The sequence below is a fragment of the Orbicella franksi genome, chromosome 1, assembly GCF_964199315.1.
Source record: "Orbicella franksi chromosome 1, jaOrbFran1.1, whole genome shotgun sequence".
Classification (NCBI taxonomy): domain Eukaryota; kingdom Metazoa; phylum Cnidaria; class Anthozoa; order Scleractinia; family Merulinidae; genus Orbicella; species Orbicella franksi.
Genome location: NC_138145.1, coordinates 37527148 through 37544647, shown reverse-complemented (window position 1 = coordinate 37544647; position 17500 = coordinate 37527148). Strand labels below are relative to the sequence as shown.

Here is a 17500-nt window from a genome sequence, read left to right as displayed (position 1 = left end):
TAGACGCTTGAGAGGCCAAAATCGTGAAGTGGCGATATCTCGAAGAAAAACGAACGCCTACCTCGGCAAATGTCATGGTTGTTAATCTTTTCGGATAGCTTTTATACTGTAAAAAGATGAATGTAAACGGCCGACCTAGATCTTTTGGTACTGCCGGCGCCCGGTTTTCTCCGACATTGACACTTAAGAATTTATATAGGAAACTTAGGAACAATAATCGGTGCGAAATTGTGTCAGGCAAGCTTTCGCGTCTGAAATTAGCTATGTTGATCAAACTCCTGTAGTTCCAAAAGGTTAGTGCCCAAAGTTTTTTTTCCAGTTCTCGGTACACTAGCCCTAGTACTAGACATGGATATTGGTCAGGGCTCCAGATCACGTTATACTTTTGAGAAACACTCCTTCAACCAGCAACGTGCCCGCTAAAATTTTGCGAAGGCCTTCTGTGGGGCATTTTCAAAAAATCATAATTAATTTTTCTTCAGCCCGATTTTCAATATTTTACCGTTAATCGAAAGAAAAAACATGAAATAAAATCATATCCAAGTTTTATTGTATTTGCGTAAAAGCGTAATTTTTCAGCTCCTTCCGCGCAACGCCTAAAATTTGACTCGAAAGAGAACGGTTTTTACGGTTTTGGACCGTACTCGGAAATCGTCGCCAGAAATATTGAAAAATAGCACTTAAAGCCAAATTATTGTTATTTTTGTTTATCACATGGACTAACTGTCTCACACAGAAAATTCGAAGCAATTCTGTTTTCGGCCGAAAATCGAGTGGTCGGTTCTTATACGGACAGCCTCTTAAGCTGTAAGGTATGGTTGTCCAAGAAGATAAATACCTCTTGGAAATTCAATATCAAACGAGACATTGAGTAAATATGATTCTGTTCCTTATTCTTTTGTAAATTTCGAAAGGCAAACATCTCCCTTTCAAATTGATATTTTTAATTTCGTGCGCCGCCAGAGACTAAATATTAATAATTAGCTTGTCGCAGATGGCAATTTTCGAACACGGTAAAATTAAAAAGCTACAGTAGGTCTGATGGATATATCTCCTGATTTCACTTATAAATCTCTCTAGAGATGTAAATCACTTTACACATGTATAGTTGAAAAAGAAAAATGTCGAAGACCCCTAATGTTAATGGACTGCTGAAGAACTCCATGAACTATAAAAAGTAAGTATTCACAAAAACCAAGCAACTACATCTATTAAATTATCAATGAACTACCCGGCTGTTGATTAGGCTCTTCTGCCTTCCTTTTTAACTCAAAGAATAATTTGCTAATCAACTAAAATAAAATGCGACTTACAAATCCGCGGAAATGCAGATGAAAATTCACAATATCCCCAGAATTTAAGAGGCTCTCCGCCTAAGAATCGACCACTTAATTCGGATCAAAATTTCGATTTCCTTCAAAATTTCTCCACGAAACAAGGTTTATATAGGGTAAAAGAAAATACATTTCTTTGGTTTTTATTCTTGATAATAGTCGAGATTTTGAGAAGAATGTGATCGATACCCGGAACCCTCAAATTGGGCCTTTCACGAAGCCGAAATTAGCCTTCTTTCGGATGCTTGCTGCCGAGCGTATATTTAGCGCTCGAAGATAAGAATTACACCACCATTAGATACATCATTGTACTTAACACAAATGGTAAAATCAAACCTGAGTATGGAAAATTACTAACATTGTAATCGCTTAAACAAGGCGATGTCAACGCCATTTTCAAGAAGCGGGCCAGGTGGCGTAGCGAAAAGCGAAATTTCTCATAATTCTGACTTATTCGGAGAACCTATTGTATTTTTCTGAAAAGTAATAAGATAGACCCTTGAAACCATGGAATAAAATTTATTGGCACTGGAGTATGTGAAAGGATAGCTACGGAGTAAATTGTCTTAAATTCAGCAACTGGTCATCTAGGCAAATAGCACGACCACTACGCTAAGTACATAAATTTCGAATTTTTTGTCTTATTCAGAAACGAAGATGACCTGGTATCACAGCTAAGGAAGAAAATTCAAAATGTCACCTTTAAATTTCCACCGCTTTACGTTCATGGCATCATGACATGATTTCCACTTTTTCGGCTATCAGTCCATTGTTACGACCAGCACAGGAAGCAGGGTTCGATTCCTCAATCTTGTGTGACTGTCATCTCAAAATATTCAATGTTTCAAATTAGTTCCGTGAAATGAGTGTAGTTAATCGAATCAACAGTTTTTCCGGTTAACAAATGCACCAGTAGCGTCAAAAGTAAAAAGAAAATCGAGTAATTACGTTTGAAATACCAGTCGCCATGTTTGTTCGCTTCAAGAACTGCCGCTGACCGTATCAACAAACTTCGTAACTGAGCAAATCAATGGATAATCGATAAACAAAGTGCTTGCGAAGCAGTTATGCTAGCAAGATTATATCAGTAGAGAAAACTTGCTCTTTTTCTGTGATCTTAAACGAGCATTGCGGGCCAAATAGAGGCGAAGAAAATATAATTTTTCTCCGCGAATGTGTGGGGGAAATTAGTAATCACCTTCGCAGATGTCACTTGTCACGCGAGAATGTCACTGAGATCGACCTAATTCTCGCTCGGGCTGGCCTATTTGACCTCAGTGCGAGCAAGGTTAAAGAGATGACTGTGTGTCCAAAACACAGAAACAACCTTGGCAGGTATTGGCAGTCCCCCAGAACCTGGCAATACCCAGAACACGCCGGGAAGTTTAAAAAAATTGAAGAAGGAATTGTAATCAACGTGAAGACCTCGAAGGAGATTTACACTTTGTTTGGCGAAAAGGCACAAGTAGGGTCCCGTAAGTACAAAATATACTACTTTTTAAATAAACAATTATTAAGACTTGAAAGCGTACCACTGTAAAAATTTGAATGGCAAAATATAGTCCTAGTGTACGTTCGTTGTTATTCATCTCATTTTTTTGTGTTTGGTTAGCAATCTGTACAACATGCCGAAAAAGTCACAAGGAAAAACTAGAAGGGCGAAGTGGCTCCAAAGTTTTTCTGAAGATGAGCCTCCGATCGGTGAAAGTTGCAACAGGTACTATATAAGCATAGTAAAAAATCTTATATTTAAGCAATTGAGCAATTTTTTTCGTGTATACGTAGCCTCGTCTAAACACGAGGAGGGTTTGGAGAATTCGAGTCAGTTATGCAAACCCGAGACGTAGTCTCGGGTTTGCATAACTTTCGAGAATTCTGCGAACCCCCCGAGTGTTTAGATGAAGCTTTGTAAAAATAGAAAAGTGTCCTATGCTTTTATAAAGTAATTCTAAAAACTACGCACGAATCTTAAAACGTCACAACAGTCTTTACATATTCTCATCTAAACACACCTATCGACAAATGAGAGCGCGTGTAGTAGCTCAGTTATTTTATAAACACGAAATCAACGTAATTTACCCGTTTTTTTTTTTCACTTATTAAAGTTGAAATATTTGTCTTTACCCTGTCATTTATGAAGAAATGTAACTGTTTACCAGGATTGCCAAGCAACAAGCCAAGCTGACTATCAGCAATGTTTTATCTTCGACGTCGTACAAGAAAGTACCAACGCCTACGAAGACACTGGACGAAACTTACGTCGATTGTAGCCCGGCAGGTGACTGTGTAATACTTAAATGTACTGTACTCTTTTATCAGATAACACACCTTTACCGTAATGTCCGTAATGGTTTGCTTTCTGGCTCTCTAACTCCACTCCTCCTCCCCCCCAGCCCTCTATCTCTCTCTCTCTTTCTCTTTCTAATGAGCGCCCCGCTTAACGACTTCATGTTTAATTATGATAAACGCTCTTGTTTCACCCTCTCCCTCTTCCAATTTGCGCTCCTACTGTAATAAGCGAGAACAATCAACTTTTTACTCGCCTTGTTCAGACAAATCAATGCCATCATTAGTGCCAGCGTCCTTTCATTTAAAATAGCGATAACATAGCTCTTATATCTCCATCAAAAATGTTAAATCATTGCTGAAAAGGAGGAGAACACATGAAGTAGTTGGACGGTGCGTTCAGCAATTCCTTTCTTTTTAATCAAAAGTCTAATCATTCTTTATTTTAGTTTCCAGATATCAAGGATGTGTTGTTAATGAAGATAGCCTTTTGTCAACATACAACACTACAATGCATCTTGTGGCTGAGAAATCAAATGCAGAGCACACTCCGCTTGCATTTCAGTTAGACGTTCCATGGGAAAGTGCCAGCTCGGAGGCCAAGTCACAATGTGTTGAAAAAGCCAGTGAGGATTGTCTCTTGGTGTGCGACATGGTTGCAGCAGAAAGCGGAGCTCAGCTATACGAAGCCCTCACCTCTCAGCGTGGGATGGAGCCCTCTTTAATTTGAATCTAGAAGCGCTGATGACAGCCTACAGAAATGCCAAGACCTCGGGGCTCAGGACACAGATCCTCAGTATTTACGCATTCAGGTATCCAATTCCCGTACTAATGAGGCTTCACGAATCGTACGAAAAGCTCACCCGTTATCAAGTGAAGCGAGCAAGAAAACATGCGAAACTGCATGGTCCTGGAACCATACCAGAAAAGGAGCTAAGGCATCGTACGCACCTTGATATGGAAAAAGATGACCATTTTCTTGCGTTTGCCAATAGACCATATTTTTACCAAGACGCGGCCTATGGTAGCCGAATACTGAAACTAGACAGCGGAGAGAAAATCCCCATACCAAATGTAGTCCGGACAGTCACGCGATCTACCATGGTCAAGCAATACCAGAGCTTCTGCGAAGAGGAAGACTTTAACCCTTCGAGTCGCTCAACTTTGTTTAAAATTTTAGATACTTATTGAGGCATCCCAACGCAAGTGAGATAGTTATTTGCATGTTAATGTATTTACTGTTTCAAAAGTGTCATTGCGATATGTTTCTTCAGCTTCAAACAGTGTAATTCAGAAAACATGGTCTACAGTCAAAGCTCTCTTAACGGACACCGTAAGTGGACAGCGCTACTTGCAGACACTTTCCCAAAACCCCGTTTGAACACCAATACAAACTCCGTATTTACACATTCCCACAAGGGGCCATTCCCGTAAGTAGATGCGGGGTATGATTTAGATTTTTTTTTGTTGGTTTCTGAGCGCAGGACAAATGCACCTAAAGAAAACGCCCTATTAGCCACAAACTCATTTTTAATGAGTGAACTTCAAAGATTTTACAGTACATGTCAATACAGTCTCATATTTGTCTGTTGTGGATGAGGTCGTGGTTCTTGTTTCCGCGTTAACAATGTTTAGTGTGAGTGATCTAAGCTCCGATAAGTAGCCGCCACCTATCTCTTATTCTGCTAGTGGGCGCTTACGGGGATCATTGTCGTAAGCGGCCAGGTCCAGTTGCGGACACTTTTTCTGCTGCCCGGGTTGTCCCAACTCACTTAGGATTGAAGGACAAAAAAGCTCGTGGGATTGGGGGAGGGGGGAATACCGACATACACAGGCCACCAGCCCCTGATACACACTTTTAATATTTTGAGTCTGGTCACATCGACATTTTTAACAGCAGCTGCATTACTCTTGACGAATCGGTAGGTATCGGAATACTTTACAAGTGTATATTATTTAGAGGTATACCCAATAGACTGTTACACGACTAAACGTGGATACGATATCTGAAGGTAACTACCCCGAGTTTGGCCCCTGCAAATCAATCATCCCTTGTATAGGTTCGTCACTCATTTAAAATCTATAGCTTTTTTGTCATTCTAGGTCACTTCAGGGATTAGATAACATCGCTGCCGATGGTGCTACGGGTTTTCAAACAATGGAGAGAATTGTAGACGATCTCAAAGAAAAAGGGAGTGACAGGGAGTGGTGCATACGTGCACAACGAAGGTTGCAAGAGGAAAAACGATATCTAAAGACTGATTACCGAGTCCACTGCACCGAGGACAGCTCACCTTGCAAAGATCACTGCCGAAAATTTGCTTTAAGTGACCCAGTTGAGAAGGATTTTCAAGAGGAATGTGATCATGGGCATCATTTGAGATGTTACATGTGTGAGGACCTTAAAGATGTCATGAACGATATAAAGCAACAGATTCTTGAATCATCTGCCTCTATGTACAGCAAAGAATATCAAGAGGATCTCTTGTATGACTTTGAACAGGCCAGAACTGATATTTTTCAGTGGAAAGCCCATATTTTGCGATCGGTGAATCAAGACAAGGCAAAGCAAGACGTCATGAGAAATCTTAACGATAGCTCTGCCTTGGTGGTGATGGACTGGGCGATGAATCTCTTGCAAATGAAGTACAGGGAGAAGCAGTCAGACTGGTTCGCTAAAAGAGGTATCAGCTGGCACGTCTCGACCGTCATTTTTAAACAAGACGCATCCAGTGACGTGGAAGTCCAAACATACGCCCACCTGTCTGATTACTACCAGCAGGACTCGTTTGCTGTCTGCTCTATTTTTGAGAATCTTCTAAAGAATATCTTGGCATCATATTTAACAGCATGTTTCTTCGATCGGATGAGGCGGGATGCTATCATAACAATGCCCTCATTGCATCTTTGAAAGACGTCGGGCTGAGGTTAGGCGTTCAGGTGAAACGTTATGACTACTCCGAGCCTGTCTATGGGAAGGATTTGTGTGACAGAATTTTGTGCCCCATGAAGAGTTCAATTCGTTGCTATTGTGACGAAGGACATAACATCAACTGCGCGGCACACATGCGCACTGCTCCTCTTGAGAGGCCAGCCCGAGGGGTAAGCGCATCCGTGTGTGTCATTGACGAGAAAAAGAACAATCTCAAGGTAAACAAAATTGATGGCTTTAGCAAGCTCCATAACTTCACGTACGATGACAAAGGTCTTCGCGTTTGGAGGGCATATGACATAGGACCGGGAAAACTAATTCCTCTTGATGACGTAGTTGTAGAACAGCAAGAGGCAAACGGGCTTATTGTTCAAGAGAATGGAGACTTTTTTACCATGAGAAATGCACGCCACCTGCATGTCAGCACCCCAGAGATTAATGACACAGAAGAACCAACTGAAGAAGCCACCTGTTTGAATGTCCAGAACCTAGTTGCCAAAAGGCTTTCAAGAGCTTCTGTGAGCTTGAAATGCATGCTGAAATCGGAAATCCCGGAAATACGCCCACGTCCGAAAGCTTTTACGACCGCATGAGGAGAGAATGGGCCAAGCGTTTTTCCACAGTTGATCCAGTGCAAGCAGCACAAGCGGCAGTGGCATTCGCAGTTCAGAAGAAACGGGAAAAACGCCGCCTTCAGATCTGAGCCAATGATGGGCTCTTTCAAAGCCTCGTGTTTCAACGCGTTTTAGTCCAAAGGTTAAGGCATATTTGAATGCAAAGTTTGAACTTGGTGAAAAAACAGGCTTGAAGGTAGATCTCAATCAAGTTTCAGCAGACATGAGAAACGCCCGAGATGAAGAGAATAATCGTCGCTTTCCCAGAGAGGAGTGGCTTACAAAATATCGGGTTAAAAGCTACTTCTCCCGGCTGGTTTCTGCAAAGAGGAAAGGACAACAAACGGATGATGTGGATGACGGGGCGGAACTTGAGGACGTACTTGGAGAGCAAGAAGAAAACAGTAGGCAACTACTTATAAACAACATTATTGAAAAGATTGGTCTTCGCCATCTAATTTGTTACGATGTTTACGACCTTTGTGAGTACTGCAAGGGCAGCAAACTGTCAAAGTTTAATGTTGTCATGTTGAAAGCCATCCTGAAAAACTTTGATATTTCATTTAAATCAAAGGATAGAAAAAACGATTTGGTGGAACACTTGGCTGCTTTTGTGCAGAAATGTCCGTGTGTTGAAGGGCCTGAATAACGTCTTGATACCTTGTAATTCAGTCATATTGACGATGTAATTATAGGCTGTACCAGATGCCTACGTTTCTGGTGGTACATTATTATAGTAAACATGCAGATGTGCATTTCAGTACGCGGAGCTTATGTGAGAAGCCACTGTTGATTACTTCGTTGTGTTAATCTCTATATAAGCAGCTTAAGAAATGCACATGATGTCTATCAGACGGCAGAGACTGCTAAAAGTTTATTGTTTCTGGACCGAAACTAGCCTGATGAAAAACTAACAATAGGAAAAATAAAAATATATGTGTGACCCTCTTTACCCCCATCCGCCTTTCACTGCTGATGTAATGACTGCAATATTGGTCAGCGGAGTTACAAGTCAAAACAAAATAATATTTCACCGATTTTACCGTGATTGATGAGTCCAAGCTCGATGAAATGATTGACTTCTCTTCAGCAACAGAAGTTTGCACTTGGGCAAAATATCAAAGAATTGATTACTGTATAATCAAGGAAAGTCTCTGGATTTTGGTTTCCTTTTACGGCGGGTTTTCAGGCGGCAAAGTCAGTACGAGTCGTGAGTTCCTGCGGCTATTCAAACACATCGATTTCACGTTCAATGGATAATTTTAAGACTTTTATAGGGTAAGTTTTATATCGAATGCTATTATTGTGTTATCAGCTCATTACTAATGCGACATCTATCAATTTAAACTGATATTTGAGCTACAACAATCAGAAAATATAAGCTAAGATCAATCCTTTGCTCAGGTGGCTTCACAATGCTGTGGATCGCCAAATGGCGAATTTGTGTCATTTTATTAAGATCGTGCCTCTTCAACCGGAAGAATGCCAATAAATTTTATTCCATGGTTTCAGAGGTCTGTCTTAACAGTTTTCAGAAAAATACAATAGGTTCTCCGAATAAGTCAGAATTATGAGAAATTTCGCTTTTCGCTACGCCACCTGGCCCGCTTTTTGAAAATGGCGTTGACACTGTCTTGTTTAAGCGATTACAATTTTAATAATTTTCCATACTCAGTTTGATTTTACCATTTGTGTTAAGTACAATGATGTATCTAATGGTGATGTATTTCTTATTTTCGTGCGCTAAATATACGCTCAGCAGCAAGCATCCGAAAGGCTAATTTCGGCTTCGTGAAAGGCCCAATTTGAGGGTTTCAGGTATCGATCACATTCTCCTCAAAATCTCGACTATTACCAAGAATAAAAACCAAAGAAATGTATTTTCTTTTACCTGATATAAACCTTGTTTCGTGGAGAAATTTTGAAGGAAATCGAAATTTTGATCCGAATTAAGTGGTCGATTCTTAGGCGGACAGCCTCTTAAGTAACTGTCTCAAAATACAGTTCTGTGACGTTTCCATGTAAATTTAACAAATATACTATCGTTTTTCACCCTAGCCGAGCACTCATTCCTTTAATATTCCGTTGCGTACCAAGCTCATTAGGAATTTTCAATTCTTGCAAAAGAAAACGAAAGTCAGGATAATTTAGTCCTCAGAAATGAGGGCTATTTTAATTGAGGACTTCCATTGCATTTTTTTGTAAAAACTTATTTCAGTGGGTTTTTTAAGCAAATAGTTCCTAACCATTTGAAGAAATTCAAATTGAGTCTAACAAGAACAGTTCATAAAAGCTGTAAACTTTTGATTGGTTATGCTTTAAGTGGCAGTCTCGCTAAAAGCGGTCCACTCGACTTCGGGACCAAAAATTATTTTCCTTCATTTTTTGTCAGTGAAAAGGGTCTGACACATATATAAAAAAGCAATTTATTATTTTCCAATTCCTTATTTTTGCTTTGCTACGAGCCAAAATTGAATTTGGGCCGAACTGAGGTTGCCCACCGTGATCAGAAAGGTCAAATTCACCGATTTTGTGAAGCGTGCTACGTCGCCTAAAATGCAGCTCACGGAATTTCGTTTTCACACGAATTTTAAGGTACATTCATTACTTTGACTGACGAAATATGGAAACTTTTCGAAAAATTCTAAGCTTACCAGCGAGGCTGAAAGACACCCTACTCCGAGGCCCTTGATCACCTACTAAAATTTAACCAAATTTGACGGGGAAAATCTCAAAAGTTGGGTCTAAATGAAGCCTAAAAAGCACATCACAGTAAATTTCATATCTTAATAAACCGTCCTACAAGTTCAAACTGATGGGTATCTCCTTGGATTGCACGCGAGAACAGATTAAGAGGCCCTGCGCCTAAAAAACGACCGATGATTTCTGGCTAAAAAATAAAATCGGCCGATTTTTATCTCCCAAGCAGAGGTTACCGAATACTATTTAAAAATGAATTTCTTTTGTTTCAGCTTCGCTTTAAACCAAAAATATAGAGCCACAAACTTTTTCCGTCTGATAGCAGCAAAATCAGGCCGAAAATAAGCCCCCGCAAAAAAACTGTTCAGAAATTACTATCGCAACGCAAAATAATGAGAAAACTACACAGTGTTGAAGAAAAAGGCCTTTTAATGCAATATCATTCGATAAACATCAAAAACCTGCCGAAGCGATTAACAAATAAAGTTTCAAATAATGCATACTAAATTAGATGGAGTGTTGGAACTGATTTTAAAATGATGATTTCTCAAAAGTTCAACGCTTTTGAAAGCAATCACAGTGATGAATCAGACATTGGAGGGATATACATCACGTTTCTGGAAAAACATTTTTCGGCCAAAGTATATTGACTTTGTACAAAGCGTTCAAAGTTACCGTGTTTACCGTTATCCTGCTACTTCGGCGAAAAACTTCTCTTTTGCCAATACGGCCGCGGATAGCGTGGTAAACGCTACTTTAAACCTTGCTAGGCATTCAAAGACCATCCTGAGTAGAAGAACGTAGAATTAAAAGAGAAAGGAAGATGAAAAATGCGCAGAAAAAGAAAATAACTCGAAATTACCATCTGCTAACGAAAGTTGAATCTGGAAAATGTCGTGGCGTGACAGCGGCCATTGACGTCATTTGTCACGTCAAGTCCCAAGAGCGTGGGAAAACGAGTCTGCAAAGTCCTTCGAGTGGTCAGCGGCTAGGGATCCAGTCGTGACCCCATAACTCAGATCACGCTGCGGCCAAAACGGTGTGGCGGTTGGAGAAGTACTTCTTTTTCAGTGAACATCATTTGTGAAAAATAACATAACATTGTTCCACTAAGCGTTTTCTGGCCGGGAAAAATTGTTTTCCTATTTGTGCATTCGTTTGGATTCCGCCGCTATTTATACAAATGACGTCAATGGCCGCTGTTACGCCACGACATTTTCCGGATTCAACTTTCGTTAGCAGATGGTAATTTCGAGTTTTTATTTTCTTTTTCTGCGTATTTTTCATCTTTCTTTCTCTTTTAATTCTACGTCCTTCTACTTAGGATGGTCTTTGAATGCCTAGCAAGGTTTAAAGTGGCGTTTACCACGCTATCCACGGCCGTATTGGCAAAAGAGAAGTTTTTCGCCGAAGTAGCAGGATAACGGTAAACACGGTAACTTTGAACGCTTTGTACAAAGTCAATATACCTTGGCCGAAAAATGTTTTTCCAGAAACGTGATGTATATCCCTCCAATGTCTGATTCATCACTGTGATTGCTTTCAAAAGCGTTGAACTTTTGAGAAATAATTATTTTAAAATCAGCTCCAACGCTCCATCTAATTTAGTATGCATTATTTGAAACTTTATTTGTTAATCGCTTCGGCAGGTTTTTGATGTTTATCGAATGATATTGCATTAAAAGGCCTTTTTCTTCAACACTGTGTAGTTTTCTCATTATTTTGCGTTGCGATAGTAATTTCTGAACAGTTTTTTTGCGGGGGCTTATTTTCGGCCTGATTTTGCTGCTATCAGACGGAAAAAGTTTGTGGCTCTATATTTTTGGTTTAAAGCGAAACTGAAACAAAAGAAATTCATTTTTAAATAGTATTCGGTAACCTCTGCTTGGGAGATAAAAATCGGCCGATTTTATTTTTTTGCCGGAAATCATCGGTCGTTTCTTAGGCGCAGGGCCTCTTAAAATCTGCCACAGTCAGTGTGTTTACATAGCCATCGCTCGTGTCAAAGCTCATTTGTATAACCCTAGCACCCGGTGAAAATACATCTTCTTCCGTTTAGGTTCGTTTGTTGACCTTCTGAGTAGTGTCAAAAAGCTTCCTTTAATACTTGTGTACACTCTAGATCCAGTTTTGAGGTGAAGGTTGCGTTAAAGTTGATCAATTCTCAAGACTTGCGAGACTCCAAAAGTAAATAATGGCGCCGGTCTGCAGAAATTAACCGTAGCCGTCGTCCTGACCCTTCATTAAATTCTGCCGCAGAGGTAGCACTAAGAGAAGAAGAAAATCGTAAGTTTTCATTTACCGTTTAATGGCAACTGAATCCTGTACTACTGCTAAGACTACTGGGAGCTTGAGGGCTATATGCCCGAATTTGAAAAACAACAACAACGAACACTTGCCGGTTGCATCGCTGGGAAATGAACCTGAATGAACACGACACGCTTGAATGGAACGATGTTTTGCGATGAATGATGGGCTTTACTTCTGTTTTATGCTTGATGCTTGTCTTTTAGTATCTTGCACAGCGCATAAAATAAACTTCGGGATCCGTTTATCGGGCCGTTTATACAACGAAAGCTGCACCGGCTTCGTCAAAATGTCACACAAGTTGCAACGTGACCAATTACCCAGGTATCTGTATGTGAGGCCCCAAAGGGTAGGGTTTTTCAGCCGTTTGGGTCATAAATAGGGTATCGATTTTGGCCATTTTGGTTGTAAATTGGGTATGGTTTTAGCACTCTAGTCTTGAATTGGGTATGTTTCTTAGCAGAAGCTACTTTTTCACCATTATCAATATAGGACCTTCAACAAAAGCCCTTCATAACGTATGTTTAGGGCAACTAATTTACTGAGTCAGCCCCAACGGTCATAAATAGGCTATCGAATTTTTAGTCAGGTCATAAATAGGGTAGCAAAAACACAGATTTTGGTCATAAAGAGGGTGGGGGGTTTTGGGAAGGGGGCCGCACACCCCCACTCAACTTTTCTGGAAGTACCCCCTTTGGGCCAATTACCAGAGGCCGAGGGCAAATCCCCCACCCCGCGCGCGCCGATCATTAGATTTGGCAAGATTTTCTTATTTCAATATTGATAATGAAAAAGCCACCCATTACTTTTTTGGACTAGTGCAATCTTTTCAGTATGACCGAACGACGACAATCATTGCACCTTTTCAATTTTTATCTACCTTTCCTCGGAAAATAGAAGGAGTTGCTGATACATGAAGGCGGAGGAAGCAGACATGGACCTAAAATTCACTTTTCCTTTCCCGTTATCAGCCGTTCGTTTTTCATAGAAAACACAATGGAAGAAAATCAAAAGATGGGACCAAGAAACCTTCCAAAAAAACGTCCATATCGAAGCGCATGCAGATGTTGAGAGGCCGATTTCTCAGTTTGTGTTTATAGGACTACTGCTCGTCCCATTTTTTCTGACGACACCAGAATATTGGCCATAAAAATAGTTTGTCTTTGATTTCTCCGCATCGCGAAACGTATGGTTAAGTGATGGGATAAAATGATCTCACATGGCCTTGAGCATCGTGATATTGAATCCCATGGTCGGAGCTTATCGTTTAAAATCAAGGGCCCCTGCTCAGGGATGGAGGAGCGTATTTTGAATTGGGGGGCTGGGGGGTGGGTGGGGGGGGGGGGTTTACAAGCGAGCGCAATAGGCGCTTCCTTGTAGAGGGTCTGGAAATATTTGTAAAACTATTATTTCAAGTATTTTTTGCTTGAAATTGGGGTGGATAAAACCCCCACCCAGCTCCCCCGGCTCCGACGTCCCTGCTGCTGTTGAAAGAAGTTGATAATTATACCCCATTTATGACCAAAACGGCTGAAAAACCAGACCCTTTGGGACCGCCCATACCTATATAGCCCATATAAGAGAGTTCTTCCCGGGCACCAACGCTTGAATCCCATACCAGTAAGAGTACATGTCCCATCACTTAACCATATGTTTCGCGAGGCGGAGAAATCAAAGACAAACTACTTTTATGGCCAATTATTCTGGTGTCGTCAGAAAAAATAGGAAGGGCAGTAGTCCTATAAACACAAACTGAGAAATCGGCCTCTCAACATCTGCATGCGCTTCGATATGGACGTTTTTTTGGAAGGTTTCTTGGTCCCATCTTTTGATTTTCTTCCATTGTGTTTTCTATGAAAAACGAACGGCTGATAACGGGAAAGGAAAAGTGAATTTTAGGTCCATGTCTGCTTCCTCCGCCTTCATGTATCAGCAACTCCTTCTATTTTCCGAGGAAAGGTAGATAAAAATTGAAAAGGTGCAATGATTGTCGTCGTTCGGTCATACTGAAAAGATTACATTAGTCCAAAAAATTAATGGGTGGCTTTTTCATTATCAATATTGAAATAAGAAAATCTTGCCAAATCTAATGATCGGCGCGCGCGGGGTAGGGGATTTGCCCTCGGCCTCTGGTAATTGGCCCAAGGGGGGTACTTCCAGAAAAGTTGAGTGGGGGTGTGCGGCCCCCTTCCCAAAACCTCCACCCTCTTTATGACCAAAATCTGCGTTTTTGCTACCCTATTTATGACCTGACTAAAAATTCGATAGCCTATTTATGACCGTTGGGGCTGACACAGTAAATTAGTTGCCCTAAACATACGTTATGAAGGGCTTTTGATGAAGGTCCTATATTGATAATGGTGAAAAAGTAGCTTCTGCTAAGAAACATACCCAATTCAAGACTAGAGTGCTAAAACCATACCCAATTTACAACCAAAATGGCCAAAATCGATACCCTATTTATGACCCAAACGGCTGAAAAACCCTACCCTTTGGGGCCTCACATACAGATACCTGGGTAATTGGTCACGTTGCAACTTGTGTGACATTTTGACGAAGCCGGTGCAGCTTTCGTTGTATAAACGGCCCGATAAACGGATCCCGAAGTTTATTTTATGCGCTGTGCAAGATACTAAAAGACAAGCATCAAGCATAAAACAGAAGTAAAGCCCATCATTCATCGCAAAACATCGTTCCATTCAAGCGTGTCGTGTTCATTCAGGTTCATTTCCCAGCGATGCAACCGGCAAGTGTTCGTTGTTGTTGTTTTTCAAATTCGGGCATATAGCCCTCAAGCTCCCAGTAGTCTTAGCAGTAGTACAGGATTCAGTTGCCATTAAACGGTAAATGAAAACTTACGATTTTCTTCTTCTCTTAGTGCTACCTCTGCGGCAGAATTTAATGAAGGGTCAGGACGACGGCTACGGTTAATTTCTGCAGACCGGCGCCATTATTTACTTTTGGAGTCTCGCAAGTCTTGAGAATTGATCAACTTTAACGCAACCTTCACCTCAAAACTGGATCTAGAGTGTACACAAGTATTAAAGGAAGCTTTTTGACACTACTCAGAAGGTCAACAAACGAACCTAAACGGAAGAAGATGTATTTTCACCGGGTGCTAGGGTTATACAAATGAGCTTTGACACGAGCGATGGCTATGTAAACACACTGACTGTGGCAGATTTTAATCTGTTCTCGCGTGCAATCCAAGGAGATACCCATCAGTTTGAACTTGTAGGACGGTTTATTAAGATATGAAATTTACTGTGATGTGCTTTTTAGGCTTCATTTAGACCCAACTTTTGAGATTTTCCCCGTCAAATTTGGCTAAATTTTAGTAGGTGATCAAGGGCCTCGGAGTAGGGTGTCTTTCAGCCTCGCTGGTAAGCTTAGAATTTTTCGAAAAGTTTCCATATTTCGTCAGTCAAAGTAATGAATGTACCTTAAAATTCGTGTGAAAACGAAATTCCGTGAGCTGCATTTTAGGCGACGTAGCACGCTTCACAAAATCGGTGAATTTGACCTTTCTGATCACGGTGGGCAACCTCAGTTCGGCCCAAATTCAATTTTGGCTCGTAGCAAAGCAAAAATAAGGAATTGGAAAATAATAAATTGCTTTTTTATATATAAGTGTCAGACCCTTTTCACTGACAAAAAATGAAGGAAAATAATTTTTGGTCCCGAAGTCGAGTGGACCGCTTTATGGCGGGACTGCCACTTAATAATCGGCGTAGATCAAGGAAAAAGTTGACAATATGCCACTTGGTGCCGTCAAACGTTGTTAGGTAAACGCTCACGGTTTTGCACATGAGCTGTTTCCTCGTCACGATACAGCACTTACACCTTGCTTTCTGTCAAAATTAACCTTCTCAAACTATCTTTTACAATCAACTTCCTGCTTAATGCTTGGGGAAATTAATTGTGCAGTTTTATTAAAGGGAACTATTTACACACGTTTGAGATAACCGTCAGGTCTCTACAAACTTTTCCGCAAAGCCACCATGGAGTATATGAACAACAAGCTTACTCATTCACTGTTTTAAGGAAATAAATTGAAGCAAAACATGCTAACCACCATTTGAAACCTTTGCTTAAAAATCAAGAGAAAAAGAAACACAGCAGATGCTTCTGTGTTGATCAACCCGTCAAATTTGAGGAACATGATGTAAGCTTCTTGATGAATGACGCATCTTAGTCACGAATTATGGCAATATAATCATTCCAAAACTTTCTTTTTTTTAAGTCAGTTTTAAGTCAACTGAGACATGTCATGTGAAAGATAAGTCCACGATGATTGGCCTTAAAACGGTCAAAAAACTACAAATTTGGTCACCATCTGTCACTCGCTCGTCTTTCTCATATATTGCGGTTTGGAGAACTCCTATTTTTCCCATCAAGTAACGATACGTTATTATCGGTAAAGTTTAATCGACGTTTCAATCGTTCAGTGAAACTGAAATACGATGAGAACAGAAGCAGCTACAAATAGCTCAGAGAACACGACTGGTTCATCAAGAATTGATCCTTCCAAGGCAGAAAGCATCGCATTGTGCGCCGCATTTATTTTGACATTTGTATTTATTGTTGTAGGAAACTTGCTCACCATTGTTCTGTTTGCAGCAGACAGGAGCCTTCGGAAGAGAAGTTTGTTTCTAGTCATCAATATGGCGTTTGCTGAACTGATGATAGGAATCCTGTCGCTACCTATCTACATTTACAGTTTTGGGAGACGTTTTCAACTTTGGAACGGTGGTTGGTCGATGTCTTTGTCCATTTTCTTCGCGATCATTGATATCTTTTTCTCGAATTTGTCCTTCATTTCTGCAGCTTTCATATCTGGTGAGAGATTTTACGCCATTTACTGGCCGTTTAAGCACCGAACACTGCCAAAGCGAGCATACCATATTATTATTTTTAGTGTGTGGGTACTGACTCTCCTTATTGCCGCCCTCTTCACTGCAACACTTCTCTCGTTTTCATTCAAACATTATATGTATTATTGGATGCCATACGCCATGATTATAACATTCATCATACGTGGCAGTAACATCGGCATTTGGAGAAAGTTTCGACACGGAAATATCGCTTCACAACGGGAAAACAGAGACTCGAGAAACAAACGCTTAACAAAGACCTTGCTATTTGTGTCTATTCTTGCTTCGCTGTCCTGGATCCCTTTAGTTATTTTCAACTGTTTAATTTTCGTGTATGATGTCCAAATACCGTGGAAATTTTATGCCTTGGTGAACGTTATAAATTACTCCAATTCGTTCGCAAATCCAGTTGTGTACGCATTAAGAATACCTGAGTTTAGAAAAGCCCTGGTT

At 40.5% G+C, this 17500-nt stretch overlaps 2 protein-coding genes across 2 annotated transcripts in view; one reads left to right on the top strand and one right to left on the bottom strand.

Annotated features, from left to right (window-relative positions):
• LOC145461481 (uncharacterized) overlaps positions 1-17500 on the bottom strand; it is a 479224-nt gene that overhangs the window by 270119 nt on the left and 191605 nt on the right.
• LOC145464222 (adenosine receptor A3-like) overlaps positions 16637-17500 on the top strand; it is a 1023-nt gene continuing 159 nt past the window's right edge. Inside the window, exon 1 of the mRNA XM_081448054.1 lies at positions 16637-17500. This exon is cut by the window's right edge and continues 159 nt beyond it. Coding sequence (XP_081304180.1) covers positions 16637-17500 — 864 coding nt within the window.